The sequence below is a fragment of the Agelaius phoeniceus genome, chromosome 1, assembly GCF_051311805.1.
Source record: "Agelaius phoeniceus isolate bAgePho1 chromosome 1, bAgePho1.hap1, whole genome shotgun sequence".
Taxonomy (NCBI): domain Eukaryota; kingdom Metazoa; phylum Chordata; class Aves; order Passeriformes; family Icteridae; genus Agelaius; species Agelaius phoeniceus.
The window spans coordinates 14,786,806-14,811,520 of record NC_135265.1 but is presented as its reverse complement, the minus strand read 5'-3'; the positions used below and the strand labels follow the sequence as shown (position 1 = coordinate 14,811,520).

At 38.2% G+C, this 24,715-nt stretch overlaps 1 protein-coding gene across 1 annotated transcript in view; it reads right to left on the bottom strand.

The window, feature by feature from the left end:
* ITGB1 (integrin subunit beta 1) overlaps window positions 1-24,715 on the bottom strand; it is a 46,254-nt gene that overhangs the window by 7,168 nt on the left and 14,371 nt on the right. Inside the window, exons 2-15 of the mRNA XM_054632471.2 lie at window positions 17,082-17,151; window positions 16,752-16,837; window positions 15,075-15,297; window positions 12,933-13,103; window positions 12,382-12,620; window positions 11,010-11,165; window positions 9,911-10,006; window positions 9,063-9,152; window positions 8,270-8,410; window positions 7,931-8,133; window positions 6,699-6,937; window positions 5,005-5,227; window positions 4,018-4,250; window positions 1,728-1,894 (exon numbers count right to left, since the gene is read on the bottom strand). Coding sequence (XP_054488446.2) covers window positions 1,728-1,894; window positions 4,018-4,250; window positions 5,005-5,227; window positions 6,699-6,937; window positions 7,931-8,133; window positions 8,270-8,410; window positions 9,063-9,152; window positions 9,911-10,006; window positions 11,010-11,165; window positions 12,382-12,620; window positions 12,933-13,103; window positions 15,075-15,297; window positions 16,752-16,837; window positions 17,082-17,151 — 2,337 coding nt within the window. The remainder of the gene's footprint in view (window positions 1-1,727; window positions 1,895-4,017; window positions 4,251-5,004; window positions 5,228-6,698; window positions 6,938-7,930; window positions 8,134-8,269; window positions 8,411-9,062; window positions 9,153-9,910; window positions 10,007-11,009; window positions 11,166-12,381; window positions 12,621-12,932; window positions 13,104-15,074; window positions 15,298-16,751; window positions 16,838-17,081; window positions 17,152-24,715) is intronic.

The following is a 24,715-nucleotide window of genomic DNA, read 5'->3' as shown; positions in this document are numbered from 1 at the left end:
GAACACCTCAAGCACTCATGGAAGGGCAATCTGGGAGTCTGCAAAAGGCATCAGCTCATCCCTTGTGCTTCACTGACTTCCTCTCCTGGACACTGCTGTTACTTTGGTGTGTTGGGTGTGAAGAGAACTGAACTCAGCAGCTCCAACCAAATGAGTTTAGGAGAGAGTAAGAAACTGAGTGGAAAATGCATCTAGAGGGGACAAGGATATTTCCTCCTGTCCTATTAATGTTCCATATCTATAGACACCCTAAAGCTGGCTAGGTTACAAGGACTGTGATATTGCCAGTTTCAATAGAAATAAGGATGAAAAAAATAAGGTGCATATTTAATTATAAAATTAGTAGAGTATATGCATTTCATACCTTAATTACAGGCTAGCTCTATTCTAGGTTAAGAAGCCAAAGCAGTTGACAAAAAAAAGTAATGCTACTCTGCATGTTCACAGAGCTCTTCCAATAAAAACAGGGATATTTATAGGCTGGGATATTTTAAGAGTATCTAATCTAGCTTAGCAAAAATATTGATTTTAAGCAAACTGACTGCTGATGTGAAGAACTAGAAGACAAAGCATCCCCTGTGTGTCTCTCAACAATCCAAAAATATTCTTCAATCCTAGGAGCTGCTCTATTATGTATCCACACATCTAGAAAAAAAAATTTAAAAATCACTTGTAGTATAGTTTAAGCCAGTATTGGCAGTATTAGTAAGTAAGCAATCTCACTGTCAAAACCAGTTAAAAATTTTCAAGCTGCATTCTTGAAAGCCCCACAATCAAAGCAGAAGTAGATACACTGAGCAAGACTCAAACTGTGATTAACGGACTGTGACACACAGTGAGTTTGAAGTGACATGCAAAGGGGGAAAAAAGGAAAGAAAATGAAAGGAGATACAAACTGAAACTTAGAGACCAGCTTTACGTCCATAGTTTGGATTCTTGAAATTGTTAATAGGGCTCTTGTATATTGGATTTTCTTGCTGAAGTAAAAGAAATGGTCAATGTCGAATAATTCAACAGGAAAAAAAAAGCAACATTCTCAACTATCACTGAAAAAGAATCATGCTATATAGAAAATAAAATGTTAGTAATTTTTTTTTCCCCAGTACGAGATGAATCAATTTTCTTAAATAAAACCAAAAGGTTTTCTAGGACAATTTTTTAAAAAGATATTTTCTCATCAAGCACATGGGGGCGTTGACTTCTACAGAACTGTAGTGAAGGGGGTCTTGATTAGCAGGCTCCTGACATTGCCCAGAGGCAGCGATTCTGCAGTCTCTGGAAACCATAGACCACAGGCTTGTTTTTCTTGCACATTTCTCTGTTGACAAAGAGCTGGGAAGATTTCAACAAACCAGTACCAGCCATGATTTTGTGACTTTATGGAAGTCTCCCAACTAACCCTGTGTGAGTATTTACAAGATTTCCTCAATCAGTGCAAAATTTTCTTTGCTTTCTACAGAAATGACTCATCCTTGTAATAAACGCTTTAATCATAGGCTGTAGAGTGTGGTAGAACTGCAAAGCTGAACTGTTCTGTCACCATCACATTTCCTCTCTGAAATCTTATTTAAAGCATATTATAAGCAACTACTCTCTTTTCTGCCTCAAGAAACACCTCTCCAAGAGGACTGGTTATGATGTGAAACACTTCAAAGCACATGAACAAAAATCTTCTATTTTTCCTCTGCTACTGCAGCTTTTATGCATAGAAAAGCTTCTTGACTCACCGTATCCCACTTGGCATTCATCTTCTCCTTTTCAAATTTAGCAAATTCTCTTCTGTCATGAATGATCATTAGTAGTTTCCAAATCAATAATAATGCAAGTCCAATAAGAACAATTCCAGCAACCACACCGGCTACAATGGGAATGATGTCAGGACCACTGGGGCACTCTGGGGAACAAAGCAAGGGAAACATGATTTTCCAAAATGGTAAAGGTAATGCATATCCAGAAGCTGTTAATGTTTGATTTTGTACTGAAGCCAGTATTTTAAATATCAAATGAGCCAATATTACTTTTCTTTCAAATAACAGAATTTTTGGAATATGTACATCCTGTAACATTCCAGCTTATTTTTATCCTTCTACTCTAGCAACAGAACAACCTGTTCTGAAGATAGTCTATACACTGCTTACCCCTTAAGCTAATTATTTACAATATTAAGAGTAAAATAACTAGCAACTGTATTTAAACATGCAAGAGCTCCAAGTCAAAGCTGTGACAGCACAAATGCCAACCAGCAGAACAGGCCCCACACATAGAAGCAGAATATCTTGAGTTGGAAGGGACCCACAAGGACCATTGAGTCCAACTCCTGTCCCTGCACAGGGAAGTCTCAAGAGTCACATCTGTGCCTGAGAACATTGTGCAAAGACTTCTTGACCTCTGTCAGGCTGGTGCTCTGACCACTTCCCTGGGGAGCCTGTTCCAGTGCCCAACCACCCTCTGGGTGAAGAACCTTTACTAATATCCAGCCTAAACCTTCCCTGACACAACTTCAGGGCATTCCCTTGGGTGCTGTCATGGTCACCACAGAGATCAGTGTGTGCCCCTCCTCTTCCCCTCACAAAGAAGCTGTAGACTGTGATGAGATGGAAGGTGATTTAAAGTGGCTGACACAGAAATAATAACCCTCCAAATTAAAATCCAACTCCACTGTTAACATGAAATCCCCAATAACCACAAACTGAAGAAAGGCTTTTGCAGAGCTCAGTGCACAGACTGAAAGAGTCAGAAGCAAATGAATACAAGTCCTCTACAACAGAACAACTGGATAGAACACAGCTTCCCCCACACTCCCTATCTTCATAGCTGCCTCTGCAAGAGTGAGGGAAGTGGGAAGGGCCATGACAGGAATTCCTTGGGAGCCAGTCAGGAAAAAGTGTCTGCTCCACAGAACACAGCTCTACTGACCAGAGCTTGTTCCTTCAGCACTTGTATGACACAAATTAAGGTGCCTCCTCATGCACAATGGGTTTGATTCACCTTTGAGCTAAGGCAGCAGAAGTTTGTACATGAAAAGGTCAGGCCCCAAAAGCATAGGGCATATACAGCTTGTCCTAGGAGAGAGAGCTCCTCTATACTGTGGACTACTTTGGTAGAGAATTTAAAACATTTTGAATTGAAGCAGTATTTATTTCTAAGAGCCACTAGCCACTAGGACTGTGTTAAGAAATGATCATTAAAATGATACATTCTGAAAATTCCTCAAGTATATAATACAGCACTAAATCTCTAACGTGTATTTTCTATCAGGCTTTTAAAAATCAGGAGACCACAAACTCCTAATGTACAGAACCATAAATTCTGCACTGTTAGATGCAACATCCAGTGATTCAAACTAACAATACTCTTGGTAAAGAAATGGTAAATTACTGATGGAGCTATAGAATTGTTGAATTGTTCTCACTTTTTTTTTCTATCAGAAGATTGATCTATTAAGGATCAACTAAACAAAATTATTTTGGGATCTACTATTGAAGGTACCACAGTCAAGTAAAAGCAAAGGTTTTCAGCATAAAAAAATTCAAGCAGTTTGCAGCATAGTACACAATCTCATGTAGACTGATCTCAAATTATCAAAAAAAGGAAAAGAAAAAAGGAACAAAACCCCACAGACTCCATTGTTTATGACCTGTAGCAGAAGCCTAGTTAAAAAAATTATCAAAATTTATCTAAATAGGACTTGCTACAGGAGAGATAAAGTAAGTCAGAGTACATCAAGTGCAAACAGGAAATGTTTCAACAAATACGCATATCTGATTTACCTTTTGTTTTTAAAAAATAGAATCTGTTTCTCTATCAGCCCAAGGGTTTGAAAAATCTAGATCTAGGGACACACATGTTTTTCTAAAACTTTCTTCTACTTTTTTTTTCTACTTGGACATGCACAACTGTCACTCAGGTAACAGGCACCCGTTTCTGAATGCATTTAACTCACCCAAATCAACCAGAGGCACCCAACAACTGCACAAATCAACAACAAAGGAGGAACAGGCAACATCAAGTTCCTACCTGGGGTCTCCACCACGTGGACATTGGCTTCACCATTGGAGTTGACAGAGTAAGTGAAGTAGAACCAGCAGTCATCCACGTCCTTCTCTTTGCAGTGGGACAGGGGGTCGGGCTGGCCCGGCTGCGGCAGCTTGTCGCGGCTCTCCACGCGCGTCATGTTGAAGTGCATGCACTCCTGGGAACACGTCTCCTTCTTCTCGCCCTTATCGAAAGCTCTGCACTGAACACAGTCCCTGGGCAAGAACAAAACAGAAAAAGTGCTTCTGAATGTGTTCATGGAAGATTTCTAGCATTTAATCTCAAGAAATGTTATGGAGAAAACAGGGCAAAAAGCCCAAAAAAACTCAACCCTTTTGCCATAAAGGTTAGGAAAAAAATAAAGTAAGACATGGCGTTGTACCAGTCAGAACATTTATATACCTTGAGATTGACAAAAGCCCTTTTCATAAAATCCTCTTTCCCTGAATGACACACAAGTCTGAAGGACAGAAAAAAACCCCAAACTTCTTCAACACCTCTACCTGGGAAATGAATACTCTCAGAGAAGGCTCTGTAAGAACAGGGTACTTAGAGTGGAACACACACAGGTTAAAAAGAAAAACTCAGTGATGAGCTTTACAGTGGGGTATCACTGAATAATTCATTGAAAAAAGCAGATTGAACAGGATTTTTATACTAAAAATACCAAGTTTTTTTCTCAGCACAAAGTGAGTTGCACAGGAATCCTCTTAGCCACTAATCCTAAACATACTTCAAAGTTTTCACGCAGAAAACACTAGGTTTCTAAAAACCTGGATTTCCAAATTTCACTGGCCCACACAGGTCTAGGTTTAGTTACTGACTGTCAAGGTAGTAATTTCAGTAGTATTTCTTTTAAATAAAAATCTTAGCTGAAGTTTTACCTATCAAAAGCTTTGTTTTAAAAATTCTCACATATCACAAACTCAAAACGCACAGAAGCTGGGACTTGGTTTTCTGAGTACGTACTTGTGCTCTGCACAGACACCAAGGCAAGTCTGACACATTTCACAGGTGGGGCCTTGGAATTTGGGATCTGTACAGTTACAGGTGCCACATTCACAGGTTCCTCTTCCATTGCAAATCTGCCCATTCGATGCCATACATGGTGTAGTATCCAAGGAACAATCGCAGGCGCTGCCAGTGAAGTTGGGGAAGCACTCACACACTCTGCACTTGCAGATCCCGTTTCCTGTGCAGTGAAAAGGTATTGCAATGAAATCGAGTCTAATATAAAAACATCTGTGACAATGAGAAATAAATCTTCACCACCTCAGGGTAGATAAAAGAAAAAGAAATAATGGTGAGATAATGAAGAATGAATTAAGAGGTACAAAATAAATTTTAAATTTATACTCCCTGAAAGACTACTTGCAGGCATTTGTTCCCTTTTCCCATTCTCCTCTATATCTGGATTTCTCTTTATAAACAAAATAACAAGACTCAGGAATGTGAGATCAAGAATAGTATAATGTGATGACCATATCTCCCCTGGGTGAAGAGCATGACAGCACTGCTTCAGTTCACAATCTTGTAGGCATTGACTGCCATATGATAATACAGATAGATACAGACTGCTACAGCTAAATTGACCACTCCTGTCTTCATATCTATCACTATACAAATGTACAAAGTAAGACTTAAAAAGATGAGGAGTGCACTAACCAAGTATTCAAAACACAGAAAAATGAAACAGCTTTGGCTCCACAGGACACCAACATTCAGCTGCTGTACTTCTGACCTCACACACCCAACCCAACTTCATGCTCCTTACACTCTCTGCACAAGCAACAAGATGCCTTTATACTGATCTGGATGACAAGGGAAAGTGTTTGGCTACTCCCCTCCTTCTCCAATGAATGAAGTGTTTCAGTCAACACTTTCCTATCACTGTGTATTCTGGAACATCACCACCATTGCTCCCATCCTTTGTAGAGCAATAGTGGATTCTGAGCAAATCAGACAAATGAGGTATTCTCATCACTCAGTTAGAGCTTGTGGCTTCTTTGTTTTATTTTTGCAGCACAGACAAGACTGAAGTAGTAGTTATACTCCTACCAGATACTTCCACATGCAAAGTAGCAAAATAATTTAGACACTGGGTGCTGAATGATGTTTTAAATTGCTTTTGATTTCAGGAATTAACTAGCATCAAAGTCTTGCTTCAAGTGCTTAAGGTGTTTTTCTGGATCTTGCACATTCTAGTCTTCACTTACCCTTCAGAACAGTGTCAAGCAGTTCACTGGTATCCTGTCAAGTACTCACTATTACAAGTAAGCTGAGAGCATTCTCTCGTTCTTTTGACACAGTGCTTACTTACACTGAGCCAGTACAACATTACAATCTCAGGACAGCTGTCTCAGCCTTCTTTACTGAAATACCTGAGGGTAACTCTGTGATAAGCAGCAGAAGTCAAGTTCACTTTATGCCCTTCTTGGAGCTGTGATTGAAGGAAGGTGAAATGTGCATTAACAGACTACCTGTTCAGAGGGCTGTTTTATTAACAGACAAGTGTTTGTAATCACTAAATCTGTGAGTATCCTCATCTCTGTTATCAAGTGGCTTTGATCTTTTAGCTAAGTATCTCTACTTTGCTGGGCAGAGAAGACAGACTTGTGAACTGCTGACCAGCTTTGCCTGCAGAAAGCTGAAGCATCTCTCACCTCCACAGATTAAACCATTTGACCGATCACAGTTGAAGTTGTCACATTCACAGTATTTGCCAGAATACACTTCATTGGTGTTCTCCCTTTTCTTGCACACACATTGTCCACAAATGCATTCTCCATTGTTACTGCAGATTTCTGTGCTGTTCTCCCTCCTGCAGTAAGCATCCATATCCTCACTATTTACTTCATCTGTGCTACATTCACATAGTCTTCCAATACGTCCTTCATTACATCTGCAAGGTAAAAGCATGACTGAAAATGTAACCTTCATTGAAAGTCACACACAAAAAAAAAAGGCCACAAGAATAGCACAAAGAACAGCACTAAAAGTGACTGCTCTCTCAAGGGATATTTCAACTTAAACTTCAAATGAGGTTTCCAACAGACACCTATGTACTAGTTCTTGAAGGCACTGGCGCAAACTGGACTAAGCTGCTTTTATGCTGATTATCTCATCTGATATTCCAGGTGAGAGACTATGTGTCATTCCCTCTAACTAAACTGTCACATAATCATTATTAATCCCTCTCTCATGTGACAGAATAATAATTATTTCGCAAGTGACAACAACTGTTCCCTGTAATGCTGTTGTATTTCAATGAAAAGGTTCTTATGAACAGCAATTAAGAAGGAGAGTAGATGATCTTCAGAGCTGCCAAACTGAGAACTTCAGGGATCAGCACTTCTCATCATCAAGGGTAAGATACAGATGAGAAAATGGAGGTTGCTCTGGTTCCCATCAGTGATCAACAGACTGTTACATGGTGTCCATCAGAGACAATAGATCATTGGGAAAGTGCTGCATTTACAAAACAAAAGGCTGTGCTTACCCACAGGCCTGTTCTCACCCACATGAAGCCAAGTGGACACCAGTGACAGTGACACCAAGTACAGGAAGTTTTTCTACACATAGATAGGAAAATCTGTTCTCTTGATTTAAAAAGGAACACCAAAAACTGATCTATATCCTTTAAAGTACTGACTCAAGGCCAAATTTGAATTCTGACTCATAAAACAATGCTGATCTAATGATCAATATTTAAGCATAGGGATTATTTGCAGAGATATGGCAGTATTTCAGAGTATCCTAAAAGAAACAGGCCTGTAACAGCAATTCTTGTTCTTTAAAAAAAAATTAGTAAACCCAAGTAAACCCTAATTAAGGAAATAAAGATCTTGCTCATATTTCTCTTTGGCAAAAATAAAGAAAATGTGTATTTATTTACCTGCACGCACCACATTCAAATGTTCCATTTCCTGCATGGCAGGCTGGACTATTAGGTTCTCCTTCACTCTGACACTGACACTCACAGATGAACTGGAGATTAATTTCAACTTCTTCAGTGAATCCCAGTGGTTTAATTTTAATTGTTTCATTTTGTTCTTTCTTTGGACATTCATTAGCTGTTACATTAATCTCAAATCTAACCTGCAAAAAAAAAAAAAGAAAAGGGAGGTGTCATGTTACTACAAGGAGTTTTGTCTGTACTATTAAAAAGAAATGCTGTGTTGGACTTTTTAAGTGCATTTTGTATTTGGGCAGCAGATCATATACTCTGAGTTACCTCATCTCCAATAGAAATGTTAGAACACTTCCTTCCATCTTCTTGTGTGTCATTCACTCCATTCTTGCAGAAGGACTTGTAACTGATTGTCACTCCTTTTGGTAGCTTAGTATTTTCCAGGATGACCTCTGAAGAAAGGGACTGAAACAGCAGTTATTACCTAATTTCAAACTGAGTTGCAGAAGTGTTTTGTTGAAGAGCAGACATTATACAACTATGCCCAGGTCTAAGCACCAACCCCAGAGGCACACTGGAATTATTTAAGTTCCAATGTGCTGAGAAACACCAGCCCAGGGCTGCCCAAAGTCACTCTGTGGTCACTCCTTCCCATGTCTGAGCTTGTTACAAGGTCAGGACAGGTTTCCACAGATGTTGGAGGCACTTGTTTACCCCATGTACTCCAAAGAAGAAGGGAGCCTCATTTACACACAATGCAGCAATGAAGAAAATATTGTGGGGCCAAACCCAGCAAAATGGCCTTTTTTGCTAACAACTGGAAGAAGGTAAAAGTGAAGAAGCTGAAGAAACAGCGTAGGATTTGGTTGTGAATTTTATTTTTTGAAAGGGAAAACGGGGATGGTAAGTTTTCCTTGTAATGCCATTTAAAATGACTTTAGGAGTGCATCTTTTTACTCATCTAACCTCTTACTGCCACAGAGGCTTAATGATTACAATATTTTACAGCAATAAATACACTTGTATTTATAGTGTAGAACACTTACTAATCCACCTCAGAGTCTCTGCTTGAAAAACTTACGAGCAAGAAAAATTAATACCTAAAATCTGAACTTACATTGTATGCATCAATGATCAGCTGAATCACATTACTGGAATTTGAAGACAATGTTCCCACTGCTGATTTGGGTATCAGATTTTTCAGTTCCTTTCAATATTGACAAAAAAGAAGGAAAAGTACAGTCTTACTATCAAACAGAGTATAATTTGCAGTAAAAATGGTGATATAATGCATTAGTGGATTAACTAGTCAAGTGCTTCAGAAAATAAAGCTGTGTTGCAGTGATGAACACATTTTTGAGGTTATACACAGCCTTACTGGCACAAACTCTACATTTGGTAAGAGAAACTAAGCCTTGTACAAGCTGACCACAATCTCTCTTCAACCACACTTAGAATACATTAAAAATAGGCAGGCATCATTTTCCAACAAAAATTTGAATACAGTTTAAGAAAGAACCCCAAAACCAAAAAAACAGGTTAAAAGAAGGAAAAATATGCATGTCCTTTACAAAGTCATTTCCTATTGCACAATCACATCCAGCAGTTTAGTTAATTTTAAACATGGGATATATAAATAGAACAAAAGAGACAAAATATGTTCTTTCATAAGCGTGTCCCCAGATTCAGTGTCCACACCCCCCCCAGCTATTTTGATGTAAAAACGTTCACAAAAATTAGAACTGCAAATGTGTTCTCCACTCAGTCATACCTATAAAGAGTAGCTAGGAGAAGGGGCACTTTCTCACTGGAAATTACAGAAAATCAGCTTTGATTTGAAGAAATAAAAAAAGCTTAATAATAAAGTATGTGGGTAGCAAAATATTACTTCTACGATCACTTACTTCCACAATTACTTTAATTTCAAATAAGTCAATTTTAATGACTTCAGAGTAATTTCTTTACCTTATAGACTGCCTGAAACTCTTCAGTAACAGCAAAGATTGTCTGAATATTGTTCTCACTAAGTTTCTGTACCAGATGAGCAATAGAGGGATAATCCTAAAACGTCAAGCATAAAATTAAATTCAAATTTGAGACATGTTGTTAGAAAATAATCAAAAAGACTGACATCATAAATACAAATCATCTTTAGAAACATACACAGAACTCCTAACTCTGCATGTCACAGTTCTAAAGCAAAACAACCTCTGAAAACAAACAGGCACTGGTAAGATTTCATATATGCCTCATGAAGATAGGTGTTTCCTCACATGGATGTTATCAGATTCCATGCCATACAAAAGGTTAAATCCTTAATCTCAATGTCCTCAGAAAATTATCTTCAGTCCCTCAAAACCACTACTTTTTGCACTGTTTCACAAAGAAATGGTGAAATAAAACTGAATTGATTTTAGGTTTTTGATTGTGCTATTTTCACTCCAAGTCAGGAATATATGAACACACAAACTTGGTGAAGCTTATTGTGGTTACCCCATCTGGTAATTTTTTCTCTTTGCATTATTTGTCAGATCTCCCTTCCAATAAACCACGAATGCAATGTTAACCATACTCTCACCATAAACTTTGCATCAGAAGATTTCAGTCTTAAAAAAACATTCAAGCAGATATTTTACAGTATTTTTCACTAGTAAACTATTCTGAAAATGAATACTGGTGAAATAATAAACTCATGACACAACTATCAGTTTTCCAGTGGACATACAAGTCCAGCTTAGGAGTTGGACTCTATGACCCCTGTGCATCCTTTCCAAATCAGAATATTCTGTGATTCAGTGTAGCATACAGGACTATTAGTCATCAAAAAGTTTAAAATCCAGCAACATATAGTCATAGCATGAAAGCTGTCATTTCTCCAAATTTTCCAATTAAGACTAGATTAATTCCTGCACATTTGCTTTAGTTCAACTAAAATCACTTAATGTAAACAGATAAATTTTCTAAGACATAGTGGTCTGACACTGTATCAGATGACCCAATAAGTTCTTTTGAGCTTAAGCATCATAAAGTATTCATTTCCCTAGAAGATGATATAATGACTTACGTAATAGTGGCTCATTGTGTACACATTATTTTCCAGATGACATTTCCCATCATTTGGCAGAACAATTCCACCAAGTTTACCATCTCCTGCAAAGTGGAATCCAGCATCCGTGGAAAACACCAATAGTCTTGTAACATTCCTCCAGCCAATTTGTTCCTTGGGAAAAACACAAGCATATTTTTGGTATTTTGTACCAATTTATTTTAAACCATTGGGAACCAAGTCTTGCGAGAGAAGCACATGGAAAATGAGAGACTTAGGAGAAGTCACATTGCAGAAGTGTCACCCTGGAAAACATTAATTCATGTAAACCTTGGAAACACTTGTGCTTCATTTAATGTCTGCTCCAAAATATCTGCTGCAGATTTTTCATCAAAGGCCAAAAAGATTCTTTTTGAGATAGACCCTGTTCAGTTCTCAGTGGAGTATCTGAATAGTGGCAGGGTTTAGAAATCAGGCTCTTCAGTGCCAGTTCCACTCCCATGCCATCAGCAGGCAGCCCCAGGACACTGATGTGCAGCACTGCTGCAGTGCTGAGCTGCCCAGCATAAGACTCTGGAGAATCATCAGGCTTTGCCAACCTAGTGCAGATCTGCACCCAGCACAGTGCTTGCCAGAGGACTGGCCCACCAGCATCCTGACTCACAACTGTTTAATTATGTAAATTGCCCTTTTCTATTTTTTAAAATTTCTCCATAGAACTGAAGCCCTAGCTAATTTAATGAAAGAAGACCATGCAGAAGTGTCATATACTAACAGTTACAACCAAAAAACCCTAAAAGGCTTATGATAAACACTGCATTTTAAATCAAGACTCCAGATCATTTCAGAAGGTCTTGAATCCATTGATCAACAGCAAAAATAATATTGAAACAAAGCAATAAACTTGGGTATTGCTATTTTAGGAGTCCATTTTGTACAGGTGCATAGAACAGTCTGAAAAAATGACAGAAACAAGTAATCTTTAGGCCTTCAAAACTAAGTAAAAAACCAGTTTTCCATCTACTTTGAGAAACTAGTAAAAGTCACAACACACCAAATTTCTGCCACCACAACAACGTTACAGACCTTAAAAATAATCTGAGAATAATTGCTTACTCAGGATCTCATACATTTTAAAGCAGAACCTGAGTCTTCCTCTACAGCAAACTTTAAAAGCTTAGTCCCCATGTGCTGTGATCACAACCTCTGTTTGGCCCCTTCACATTTCCCAGTTTCATTCACTCATTCAATTCTTCCTCACCTACCCTGTCTTGCTCACAGGAGGTGACATACTCAAATGTCAGCCACCATAAAACACTAAGGCTGCATTCAAACAATTTCATCTAAAAGAAAAGTAAAAAAAAAAAAAAAACCAAACAAACACACTTACCCCACAAACTGCAACCTGCATTATTGCATCAAATCCACCTTCAGGAGAATCTAAGTTCCCAGAAATATGCTGTTTACCTACAAGTTCGTTGAACTTGTTTCCTTCACTGGTAAGGCTGAGCACATTTTTATAGCTAAATGGACTTGTACAGTTTTGGTCCCCTGTACAAGGATTTCTGAGTTTGGCTGGTGTTGTACTTATATAAGGCATCACAGTTTTCTCCACAAAAGAGCCAAAGCCTAAGACAAGAACAACAAAATCCCTGTAAGTTGAAGAATGGAAGTCTCATTTCTATTATCACACAACAGAATTCAAATGCATTATAGCTGAACTGACATCAGAAATAGCTCTTATACTTGTTTATATCCCATCTTCTCCACCAATGCCAAATACTTTTATGCTGTTCAACAGGTCCTGTGTATTAGAACATCTGCCATAATACTGCTAAACTGAAAAAAAAAATACTCTTCATATACAATAATGTGAAAAACATCAGGAAGGAAACTTAGAAGAAAATTATTGTATTTTTAGAACAGGCAAATCTTTCTTACCAATCCGAAAGTCTGAAGTTATTTTTTCCATCTCTAACATCAGAGCCGTTCCGAGACTTTTCACATTCTCTAAATCATCTTTCATAGAATAGGAGAGGTCCATAAGATAATAAAGGTCAATGGGGTAGTCTTCAGCTCTCTTGAATTTTAATGAAAATGTCTGGGGTTCCCCTGTTTTGGAGATTAAACAACAAACAGAAACCATTAAAAATTCTGTAACTGCACTGGCAAGAAAAATGCCTTTCTAAGGAAAGGCTTGTAAATTCTTATGAAGGTTTTGAATTACTAAAAGTGAGTTATTAAGGTGAGTTATTTTTTTCTCCTGTTGACTGAAATGCTTAACAACAAATTATGATTAAAAAATATGCCAACAAGTGTTTCTTTCAAATGTTCAACTTGGTATTTCTGAGGTACTTTATCTCCCCACAGAAAAATTATCGTGCCAAAACCCAAGCTTCTTATAATTGCTGCAATTTCAAATCTTCATACTTGCAGTCATTCTAACAAGGCTCCTGTAAGACCTAATGACACAAATGTTCAACATCTATTTTCATCCAAGATGACTTCAATAATTCTCAAAAGTTAAAAACTACATTATTTTAATAGGTTTATAAAAGAAAAAATAATTCTGGATGGAATATTGCAAGTTATTTTGCATCTACCAAGCTCAGAGCACAGAAATGGCAGTGAGAGAACAGCAAGTTAGTATTTGTTGTGATTGTAAGCCCAGACCCTGCATTTTACCTACAGAAGAATGTAGTCTCACTCTGATGCTGAAAGACAGTGCAGAAGGACTGCACACACACACCACACACCCCCTTTCCCAGAAACTGGAACAGTATTCTTTTGCCTATTTTATATGAAATATGGAATTAAATCAATAGGATTGCCCACTCCTCTCAGTCATTGAACTTAAATGGCAGTATTGCTGCTACTTAAGTTTGCTTAAAAATTAGGAAAAATTTACTTAACATCAGCAAAATTAGTGAAGTGAGAAAAACATTACATGGGCAAGTCACACAGCTATGTAACATGGTTTTCACAAAAAAAAAAACCCCAAACAACAAAGGGGGGAAAAAAGCCAGCACAAAAATCTGTTTCAATTTTCCTCAGCTAGTATTTCAAAAAGCCTGCACAGAAAGCAAGTATCTCTCTGCAGTTCTCAGTCTGTCAGAGAACTAATACCAATGGAAGTGCTTGCAAACATCTTTTGGGTAATTAGATTCTGGTTGCCCAGGTCCCTGCTATGTTCTGATGAAGAAACTTCTGTGTCAGCAGAGGAACAGTAATTTGGTTTGAAGCAAAAAAGTTCCCATTAGAAATAAATAGGAGCCATACCAAAATTGCAAAAAAATTTTCATTACTTTTCTCTCTACATCATGCTGAGCCTGCTTCACATCACCTTCCAATTACTACTGCAACTACCACCAAGCAGCTGACCCCAAGTACCATCTCTTCTTCCAGGAAAACACAAGGCAGCTGCTCAATGTGTCTACAGTACCTAGGAACTCTCCCTGAGGACAATCTCCATTGTGCTCAAGTGAGCCACTAGCCCTACTCCTCCCTCATTTGAACTAGATAAAGTTCTCTTTAGGGGTTAGAAATGCTACACAATTACTTTGTGTTTTCACTGCTGTGGTTCTGTGCCCACATCTGTAGCCTCGGGAAGGTATTTTACGTAGCAATCCAAAAATCGTGCTGCATAACTACAAAAGCACTTTGTTCAGACATGCACACTTCAGGAAACAGCAGAACTTCAAGCAAAAGGAAATGCTCCAGTAACTTGATGTTTTTGCTGACTCCTCTACTTTTATCCTACAGGCACACTTTAGAAAATCAACTACAAAATACTGAAAACAAAACAATTTTACCTTTCTGATATATCTAACAATCCATGTTGTATTAATTTTCTCCTAAATTCTATTGGAAAAATAGAGCAAGTGATAATATCTAATCTTCCTCAAAAATCAAACAGTATTTGGAGTACCCAAACATCTGGAGCTAACTGAATGGCTCTGCTATCATTCACATTATCTGAAAAATAGTAATTTCTGTAACAAAATGGTTACACATGCAAATCAAAAAATGAGGACGTGGAAGCGACAGAGAATCATCCCAAAACTGGAACGAAACTCTCCTTACCAACTCTTAGATGCAGTGATAATTTCTGTGGCTGGATCTGTGTAATGGCTTCTGGTTTCAGCTTCTCTGCAGCACCTTTCTTACGGTTTGTTACTTCTCTATTTTCGAGCACCTGTTTGCTGCCTCTGGGATTCTCTATATCTTCCATGGGGCAGCCTTTACTCTTCAGTGCTGCCAAGTCATCACACCGGGCAGATGTTGGCTCTCCTTCTTGCAAAAAGTCCTAGAAAACACAGCAAAAGTGCAAATTGTTATATTCTACCCACAACTGCTCTTTCTACAATGATCACATCTATTTTTTTTCCAAAGTTCAGTAATAAAACACACAGTCTTGAAATACATTAAATGATACTACATATATTCAATGACTACTATTTACTCCAGGAGTTTGCATCTACTTATACTTATCTGTGTATAAGATACAAGAGAGGAAAAAAATAAAGCCCAATGCCAACTCAATCAGAAGTGGCACATCTGTTTAAATTGGCTACTCTAGAAGTGACTGTGAGTAGAAAAAACTTTCATTTTCACATAGTACCAACGTGAACCTACTCATACAGCCTGCTTTTAACATTCTTTCCTTTTTAATTAAGATTATATAAGTGTACCTTGGTACTCCACAACAAAGTAATAGCTATATGCTGACAGAGCAGGGCAAAGACAGACAACTCTTCTTTTGGGGAAATTCAATCTGAAAGCAACACCCATAAGCAAAATCAATCCTTAACTTTGTTCTGAACAACAAATTATCATTACATCAAACCTTAAAAAAGCTATAACCTCAAATATAAATAAATAAGGCTTCTAATTGAGAAACTTGGCAATTCTGATTCTGCTCCCTCCCTTAAAATATGCATATAAATAAATGTATACTAAAGCTTGCCAGTTTTTGGTGACACAGACCTCCAGGAAATCTGATAGCTCAAGGTAAAATTATAAAACCAATCAGTTTAATTAAATATTGCAAGTTTATAAGCTGGTTTGGGGAATAGTAAGTAGGCAATATATAGAAATAAAAATAAATTATCATCTAGCAAGAAAAAGGAAAATTTCTCAGTTTCAATAACAAACCAAAGAAGAGCTATAGAAAATAATTTCTTCTGTTTCTAACCTGAAGAAGATATGCCAGCATACGGTGGTTATATTTTATATTTTGCAGTTTCCTAAACTTAATTTTTCTTAACATACCCTTTTTGTTTCATAATGAAACAAACTAGCCACCCACACAAACCTATCTCTTACTCCTCAAGTCTATCAACAGAAAACTAAAATTTGAAAATCTTTCTCTTAGAAGAAAAATCCCCTTCAATCTCTTTCCCTACTCCACCTACATCTGTCTAAAATTAGCTTTAACTCTAATGTCACTGGAAGACTATAATTAAGCGTACTCAAACAGATTCCACAGTGGAGTAATTTTAAATAACTATGAGACGGCTTATAGGGTCTGTATACACTTAGGATTTAGAAAAGGAGAAGTAAACACATTGTGAAAAATGTTTATACTCAAATCAGAAAAATCACAGCATTTGATTTTTAAAGTCCAAATAAGTATCGAATTGAAGAACTACAGGAAATTACTATTAATGAAAACAGTCATTTCTATACGGGTAAAGTATTTACTAGAGTCTGAAACCAAGGGGAAAAACCAAACCATAAGAAGATTTTTGCAACACTTACTGTTTTTTTACACCAGCCACAGTTTGGTCCTGCTTGTATACATTCCCCACATGACTTTGCATTTGCTTTTATGCAGTCGCTTCCACCTAGTGAGGAACGCAAATCCGTCACTTCAGGTATAAAAAGGCGTTTTACAACAACAGCATTTCACTTTGGTTCACTCTGGTTTTGTAAACTAAGTTCTAACTACAGGTTATTGACAAGAGATACGACTGACCTACTGCCATTAGCATTTGTCTAGTGAGGATATATTTATCCACATAAATAACTGCTAAACAGATACAGTTTTAAAGCAGCAATTAACTACTGCAGTGCAATCAAGTGCCTTACCTTGCTGGGCAAATCCATTCCATATCAAGCAACAGAGGACGCCAGCACATGTGAGCCATCTGAAATTAGTCTGGAAGACAAAACAGAAACCAAACTGGATGATTTACTCTAATGAGTAAGTGAAAAAAAGATAATTTCACGAAGCTGTGGACACACAACAGTGTTTCAGAGGAGACAAGGAACACGGAACGAATGCAAATCTAATTATCTTAGTTGTACCACTGGACAGCTTTGCCCTAATACAGACCATGTTTGTGGGCTACACTGTATTTAGAAGACATCAAACAGGGTAGCTTCTTAAATTATTTTGAAATGCTCTTCTGCTAGGTAAACTAACAAGCTATGAGAAATTTGGAAACGTTGTCGACTTGGGAGGAAGAACCCAGACCAAATTTTTAACACCTTATAAAAAATATTTATGCTCTGAATGTTATCACAGAGAGACTTCTAAATAAAGCTACCACAGTCCTACAGGACGGAAACAGAGCTTCTAGACTCACGCCTCTGTTTTAAGATAAACACCAAAACATGTTTTTTACAAAACATTTTCTTCATAATCTTCAAAGGGCATTTTACATATTTGCACTTTATCCAACAAACTAGAAATTTCATATCAAAATATGCACCATAAAGCATCCCTGACTTAAAATCTACCCGTTTTTTCTTCTTTAGACAACAGAGAATTAATGGATACCACCCATATCAAAGAAAAAAAAAAAATTGTTCAGTGCTGTAAGTACTAATGAAAGGCTAAATTTTTCTAAATTGTTTCCTACCTTAATAGCAGGTAGTCAGCCAGGGTCAGTTGCCTTTTAAATTTTGATACTATTTTAAATTATATTTCTCTTTTATTCATTATAAGAGTTCTGAGAACTTAGATGATAACGGCCAGTTTCCTTGAACACCCTAAAATGTTGCTGCTAATTAAAGCCTTTCCAGTCATGCTTGAAACAAAAGTATTCTTAATAACTTTTTGTCCTAAAAAATATCGTGCAGTATAGCCAAGGAAAGTGAATTTGGCAGAATCTCCTAAACGGAATATGTCATTTTTCTAGAAGAAGTACTGTTTTTTGTATAAATTAGCAACAAAGTAAGCAATGCTCAAATTAGTGCAGCAGTTGAGCTTTTGTTTTTGCACACTGAAACACAATTGTTAATTTGCACATTTGCACAGCCAGACCTACCAGAGAAGGGATGGCCACTCCAAAATCTGATGGGGAAAACTTCAAACAGAAGCCAAACCTTTGCTAACAAATTGTATCCAACAACAGTATTAGATGGCTCATATTTTTCTGATAAATCATTTTGGCTCACTTTTCAGTGGATGCTATGGTGAGAGGACAGGCAGTGCAGTTTAGACACAGCAGAATTAAGAGAATATGCTGTTGAACTACTTTGACAGATGTTATGCATAAGCACAAAAGAAATTAGGGGTTAAAAAGAGAGGAGAAAATTGAAGCATGACTTCTATCTTACCTAACTTTTGAACACTACTTTCTGCATATACACAACTTGAATTTCTCTCTGCACACTGTTGCAGTCCTTCATTCACAAAAACTCTCTTCCAGAACACTTTTATTAAGTCCCTTTATAAGTAATCACCTAAATTCAACCTGTGCAACCACAAACCTTGATCAGAGGGAAAGTGACACCAGGAATGTGAGCAGGTGGAAGACAGATGAAGGGACTGAACCAAGGCTTGGAAAGACAGTGGTTACATGGTTAGGAGCTCACCTACCAGACCAGGAGTCTGGACAGCAAAAGTCCTTAACAGGTTGCTCAATTTTCAGCTTCTTCTTTCCTGGTTTTATGGTAGGTGTGCTGTGTTCAGCAAACCTTGCTTCCCTCAAGTGAAAGGATATTTTGTTATTTGAGAAGCAGTTTTGCTTTTAGTACAGCCCAGAATGGGGTGGACTTATCAGTAAGAAAAAAGCCAAGCTGCTGGCATCAGATGAGCACCAACTTTTTTGTTAGCCTAGACAAGAAAACTACAAACAGTTCACCTTTTTAGGGCAGACTAAGAGTGGATGTCCACACAGATTATATAAATAAGTCAGCAAAGATGTGACACAGTGCTAAAGCTATGATTAAGACCGTTTGGAAGACAAACGTTCCAGTGGAAGCGCATCCGCGTGATGAATGCAGCTCTGGGCACAGCGTCCCGGCAAGGCTAACAAGGAAAATGTCCTTTCCCATATATGGCTGCGCCAATGCCTCTCTGCAGCGGCTCGCTTCCTCTGCCTCCCAGCTGAACAGCTTTTCCAGCTCTCTTCCTCTGCCTCCCCAGCTGAACAGCTTTTCCAGCTCTCTTCCTCTGCCTCCCCAGCTGAACAGCTTTTCCAGCTCTCTTCCTCTGCCTCCCCAGCTGAACAGCTTTTCCAGCTGCCGAGGGCTGGGAAACGCGAGCACAGATCTGCTGATGGGACTCAGCTCTGACTGCTGCCCCATGCAAACCAAGCCATGCACGCCCTCATCCTCCCACCCTCCTGCGGCCGCTGCAGCGCCGAATGCATTCCCTGCAAGTCCCGGCAGATTCTTCCATCGGGGGAATAAACCCAAACAAATCACTCCGAGCGCACCGGCTGGCCAAAGGAAGCCTTTGGAAACCCTTGGTGGAGCTACAAATGTCATGTCAGTATTCAACCAGAGATGACTGCCACTGAATAAAATCCCAATTGTTACAATGAATTAATATTTTTATGCAACATTTAACTATTTTCTATTATACTTGTTCCCCCCTTTCTAAAGCCTTTGTGAAAAACGCCAATCACTTGTTTTTTTTTTTTAAATTTTAAAAGTTTAATAGTAATAAAATGGTTATAAAAATAGTAATACAATTAGAGTAATAATAATTTGGACAATTTGAATTAGGACAATATGAGACAACAGAAACAAAGAGTTACGGACGTCCGGGTACCTTTTTCTGGGCAGCATGAGCCCGAAAAAGGACACCCGTTAACAAAGGATTAACCTTTAAAAACAACAGCCTGTTGCATATTCATACACTTCATACATGATGCATAAATTCCATTCAAACACAGGATTCTGTCTGGTCATCGTCAGCTTCTTCCTCTGAATCCTAACAGCACCATCGAGGCAGGAAGAAGTTCACTTCTTCTCATAAGAGGGCCATAAATTCTTTTTCTCTGAAAGATTTAGGTGTCCTGTGGCTGCTACCTCACTGTGAGTCCTTTCTTTAAAAAAAAGTATCCTTCATAGAATAGTTTCTATTTTAACATTTTTAAAACCTAAAACTATATTTAACACACTACTTAAGAGAATTAATATAGCAGTACTTTCTAACACAACACATATAATATTCATTTTAATATTTGCAAAAAGCCAATCATAAAATATGCATTTTTCACACCTTGAAAAAGATTCCAGAATCCTTGAAAAAGGGGTTTTTTTCCTCCCTGAAAAAAAGCAACTTAAAGCCAAGAGACTGAAATCTCTTTAATACTGTATCACCACTTGGATCCTTTCTAAAAGGCTGCAAATGGTGTGCTGTTGAAAAACTGATTTTAAAATTATTTCTGCACATTTGTGAACCCTACTCTATTTTTTGTTAAATATTTTAGGAAAACAAACATGGACATGATCTTAAACGTTTAGATTCAATACTTTCCAAGTTGTTTTTTTTTTACTGTCTCGACAAACTAATGCTTGAAGAAAATTTTTTATTTATAAAATCAGCTTTGATGGAAATTTCTAGAGCTTTTAATTTGAAATTACTCATTAAGTGACAACAGAAAGAAGGATTATTTCTCCATAGAATTTTGAATTTGTAAATTAAGTATTTAGAACTGTCACATTCTGCTAATCATCAAGATATTTAGAAACTGACTACTCCACAGTAGCGAAGCCTTTTTAAATTTATTTATTAGAAAGGCGATATCATCCCTACAGAAAATTAACTGGGCAAATAGGATCAAGGAAGAAAGGTAAGAGTTATACACACATTTATTCTTTTGAAATTAAATACTGATGGCTACGCTGCTCTCCTCTCATCACTCCCCAGCTCAGCACTGCCACAGGCCACAGTTTATACAGATATTAAGTTAATATTAACAATGATGTGTTGGGCTCCTGCAGGATTATTCCCTTCAGCTGAGCTGCTCTTCTCACCCAGTAATGCAGAACCCACCAAGCTGATGGCAAGCACAGGAAAACACTCCATGGCATCTGCCCCTACTGCATTCTGAACTCTGCCTCAGTGCAAAGCTTTCCACTGCAACATGCAACCAGAGCACGGGGGAAACATTTCAGTGCGCAGCAGGAGCTGAGCTGTCGTGCAAACAAGCACCTTTTTAATGAGTATCCAGACAGCAACTGACTCATAGCCCCACACACCACTAACTGCACTTATAAACCTAGAAATGAATACACAACTCACACTTCTGGACTTGACTCGTGCTTCCCTCAGCCTGACACCTCTTAGCACGAGCTGTATTTTCACGGGTTTAAATCTCAGTTCAGAAATGCTGCACGGAATTGATTCCTCCTGGAGCTGATGTTACATTTACAGCCACTTTCATGTAGTGCAAGGATGGAAAGTCACTGAAGAGAGCTGTCCCATTCTCCTTGCTGATTATTCCCTCTTGTTAGTCAACTTCCTGGCTGATTACTCTTACTGCTTTCCTTTTTGATCAATGCCAGCATTACTGTGGCCACCACCAGGACGGCTGGAACAAGAAAAGATCTGTCTGAAACTAATCCCACAAAGAAAGTGTCTTGTTCCTTCCACCTGGCTACAAAATCACTTATCCTGGTGTGGCAGAAGTGGTGAGATGATGATGGAGAAAAACAGAACTTGGAGGGGACAGGGAAGCAAAAGCTCCTGCTGCTCAAGCCAGAGCCAGTGGTTGTGTGCTGGACTACACTGGTCACACAGCCAAGCCCCCACCCCCAGCATCAAGACTCTGGTTAAAAAAGGAGCAGGAAGAGACAAGTTTCTAAAATAAGCAGAATGAAATAGTCTCTGGGGATGACTGTTTCAGAACTTGATGGCTACCCTGCTAAAACAGTTCCTTCTTCCCTCCCTCCAGAAGGTTTTCTAGCATTAGCTGAGGGCCATGCTTTTCAGTGTGAATTTTATTGACTGGCAAAATGAATTCCATTGATATTTCTGAAAAAAAAGTGGGGGGAAAAGAAGGGACTGAAGAACCAAACAACCTTAGTGACATGGGACAGCAATTACACAGAGACTACAAACCTCTAGCAATGACCTCAAATACTTTTGACAACAGAACTCCCTCAACAGATGTCATTAATTACAATCCCCAAGTTGCCTGCACATGAAACAACTCTAAACATATCTGCTTGTACAACTATTCACTGTAAAGAAGCAATTCACTATAAAAGAAAGCACTAAAATGGCATCTTGCTGTTCTGTTTTGAGAGAGCCATATTACTAAGGCACCTGAAAAAAAAAAAAGTTTTACACTAAGGAGTTACTTGAGTTACTTTTGATTAAAGCTTTCAATAGCTTTAATCAAGAACTATTGAAAGCCATTTATGGGTATAGCTTTTTCCACAAATCTTAAATTGGTAATTCTTTATTTTCTGACCTTCACAGCTATCTTATTTACTTAATCAGTGTTATTGTGATAGTATAGTCAGAATACACCACATAGTAAATTCCAGGACCACCATTAAGAAACTACGTGATGCATTCTTCATTAAACAGGCAGAGATTTGGGATAAACACTGGTGCTTGAGTTGCTGGCAATTTTAATCAAAGAACCCAATCCTAAACTCAGCCTACAAAACTATTTGTTCCCTGGATGCAGACCAGCCTTGTGATGGCTGCCCTTCACAGAGGTCCAGCTCCTGACCTTGCATCATGACAGATGAACTAGCAGAGCATCCCCATGTAGGGAAAGTGAATTTGATGGGAAAAGTCAAGATGGACAACAGAAGTGCAGTCCCCAGAGCAGGGCTTTGCAACACACCAATCCAAATGGGAATGATATAAGTAAGCCTTCCTTCAACAGCCTATCTATCTACCAGCCTAACACCATGGCTCAAGACTACAATGTTCCTTCTGCCCCTGGTAACTTTACAGGCATGAACGCAGCAGGTTTTGAACTGCTTGCAGTAATGTGGAAAGAATGGGATGTTATCACAGACTGAAGTGCAAAATAAAAAATTCTTTAGTACTGAAATAACTTTTACACAAAAAGTTCAGCACATCAAGACTGCTTACTCAAAATGTTTCCTGAGAAAACTTTAAGGCATACCACTTCAGCTACTGTGATGCTACAGCATAAAAGAATCAACAGTATTTCACATTTGACTTAACTTCTGTTGGTTATTTCTAAGTTAATGGAATAAAACAAGTCTCCAAGTACTCACGAGAATCACTTCCATAAACACTGTTTTATGTATTTAAATAATATATAATATACTAGTTAAGACTTAACTGTCAATTATAAGAGAGTTAAAATCTACAGAAAACTGATTTTCTGCTTAGGTTAGGGAGACCGGCTCCTCCATTCCAGTATGGTTCTGTAAGGTCACCTGCCACAATTAGTGTATGTCACTGTTAGTTCAGAAGCTTCCCCTCCAGGGCTGGGAGTCCAAAAAGAGATGAGAATACACATTTGTGCATGCCCACACCATGAGAAAAGATACCACAATTGTACGAGTTTGACATCGAAACTCCTGTGCCGCACCCTGTGCCCAGTAAGGCAGGCAAACACCAAGAGTAATGCAACTGCCAAGACTCTGAGTTACACTACATTACTACCCACAGTTGATTCATACAGCTCTAAAAAATTTCCCACAAGATCAAGTAGCTTAAAATTCACCAAAAAAGACTGAATGCAGTGGGAAAAATCAGTAGGTGTTAGGTTCTAAAATACCCTTGTGTCTTTTGCTGAAATCCCAGCATGGGCACCTACAACACATGGCCTCTTCAGCAGAATAAATGAAAATGTTCATGTACAAGTACGAGCAGGCTGAGGCCACAGCTCATGAGAACAGAGCTGGAAGACTGTTCATGGTATCATCTTGTGTCCCCAGAGTATGGGGTGTTTGTTAGTTTATACAGGACACAGCTGCTTCAAGACTGAACCACTAACTTCACAAGCACTCACATGGTTTGACCGATTATTGCTTTTACATAGAATTTGCTCATGTTTGTTTCTGGGTTTCACAGAAGCTCTCAACTTTCTGACAGTTCTAAATAATGGAATGAAAAGCAACTGGGTATTTTTATGCAAATTATTTTTTGGTTTTGATTTGAATTATGGAATGGAAACAAATCTGCCCAAGTTAGGTGCCTGACTGCACAGAATTGTGGAGAACGTTTTTCTTGATGGAAGACATAAATTTCATCTATAATCAGAAAAAATACAGGTAGAGGTTTCAGAACAACTGTAGATGATAAAGCTTTCGGGTATCTGACATCTCTGCACAATGAGAAAGATAAAATGCAGTAGATCCAGTTGGGACATGACAGAAGGTGGTAATGGATCCCAGATATTTTACGGTATTGTGGCATTCACAGGAAGTAAGGTAAATGGGCTCCAGTCCCTCCTCAGCCCCAGAGGGTTTGCATTCCCATTTTCTGGGAATGCTCTATCATCCTACAGGATATACTAGTATGAGCTTTAATTAAACCTTTGCTC